Source organism: Budorcas taxicolor, chromosome 11 (genome assembly GCF_023091745.1).
Source record: "Budorcas taxicolor isolate Tak-1 chromosome 11, Takin1.1, whole genome shotgun sequence".
Classification (NCBI taxonomy): Eukaryota; Metazoa; Chordata; class Mammalia; order Artiodactyla; family Bovidae; genus Budorcas; species Budorcas taxicolor.
Window position 1 is genome coordinate 31,304,367 of NC_068920.1, and position 1,470 is coordinate 31,305,836.

Below are 1,470 nucleotides of genomic sequence, written 5' to 3' on the forward strand. Positions count from 1 at the left end.
AAGGAATGATAACTAACTAGAAGACACTCATCACATAAGGAAAATTTCCCAGTTACTTTGCTGGTTCTTTTTATTCTTTTATTAATAATCTTTCAACATTATACTGATGATGTTGGCTTGATATTTCATCATAATTGGAACATAGATGTAGATTAAAGCAGAAATGAGAGTTTCATCTTAGCATCTCTGGTTTTTAGTTTCCAGTGGCTTCCCTTTATCATTGATATCCATCCTTAGAAGTGGGTGTTTAGAAGTCTCAGCTGGAATTTCTCCTATCAGTGCCAATATGTGGGTCAGTAATCAGAGCTCACTAGATGATTTTATCTTATTGGGATTTTCTGATCGATCCTGGCTGGAAACACCACTCTTTGTAATCTTTCTGGTGGCTTACATCTTTGCCCTGTTTGGAAATATCTCTATTATCCTAGTTTCTCGCCTGGATCCCCAGCTGGACAGTCCCATGTACTTTTTTGTCTCTAATCTATCCCTTCTGGATCTCTGCTTTACTACCAGTACTGTCCCACAGATGCTAGTCAATCTTCGGGGACCAGAAAAGACCATTAGCTATGGTGGTTGTGTTGCCCAGCTCTATATTTTCTTGGCCTTGGGGTCTACGGAATGCATACTTCTAGCCATCATGGCCTTTGACCGTTATGCTGCTATTTGCAAGCCCCTTCACTACCCAATCATCATGAACCAGAGGCGCTGTATCCACATGGCCACTGGGACCTGGATTAGTGGCTTTGCTAACTCCCTTGTTCAGTCCACTCTCACCGTGTTGACCCCAAGATGTGGACAGAGGGTGATGGACCATTTCTTCTGTGAAGTTCCTGCTCTTCTGAAACTAGCTTGTACAGATACCCATGTGAATGAGGCTGAGCTCAATGTGCTAGGGGCTTTGCTACTTCTGGTGCCCCTCTCCCTCATCCTGGGCATTTATGTGTTCATTGCCCGGGCAGTAATGAGAATCCGCTCTGCTGAAAGTCGCTGGAAGGCCTTTAATACCTGTGCTTCACATTTGCTGGTGGTCTCTCTCTTCTACTTTACAGCCATCACTATGTATGTCCAGCCTCCCTCTAGCTATTCACGGGACAGAGGGAAGATCATGGCTCTCTTCTATGGAATCGTCACACCCACACTCAATCCATTTATCTATACACTGAGGAACAAGGATGTCAAAGCTGCCTTTAGAAGGGCACTAACTAAGGAATTTTGGGTCAGGACAAGATGATCTTTGAAGAGAAGACCTGAGAAGTAAGGATGACTGTTTCTGCCTTTCAAAGATTTCAGACATGGAAGTGACGAGAGGACAGTGTCATAAAGTTCACAGGTGAAACAGGACAAAGAAAGAAACCATCAACTCTTAATGATCTCCACACAGCCCTTATCTACTTTTGAGACTGTTTTTGCAATATTGGATCTTACCAAGTCATATCAATTTTTTCCCTAACCCTTATGACTAGTTAACTT

The 1,470-nt window shown here is 42.9% G+C and overlaps 1 protein-coding gene across 1 annotated transcript; it reads left to right on the top strand.

Annotated features, from left to right (window-relative positions):
• Positions 1 to 286: 286 nt before the first annotated feature.
• Positions 287 to 1,231, top strand: LOC128056337 (olfactory receptor 2B6-like). The gene has a single exon (XM_052649092.1). It carries the CDS (start codon positions 287 to 289, stop codon positions 1,229 to 1,231), a length of 945 nt encoding a protein of 314 aa, XP_052505052.1.
• The last annotated feature ends 239 nt before the right edge of the window (positions 1,232 to 1,470 follow it).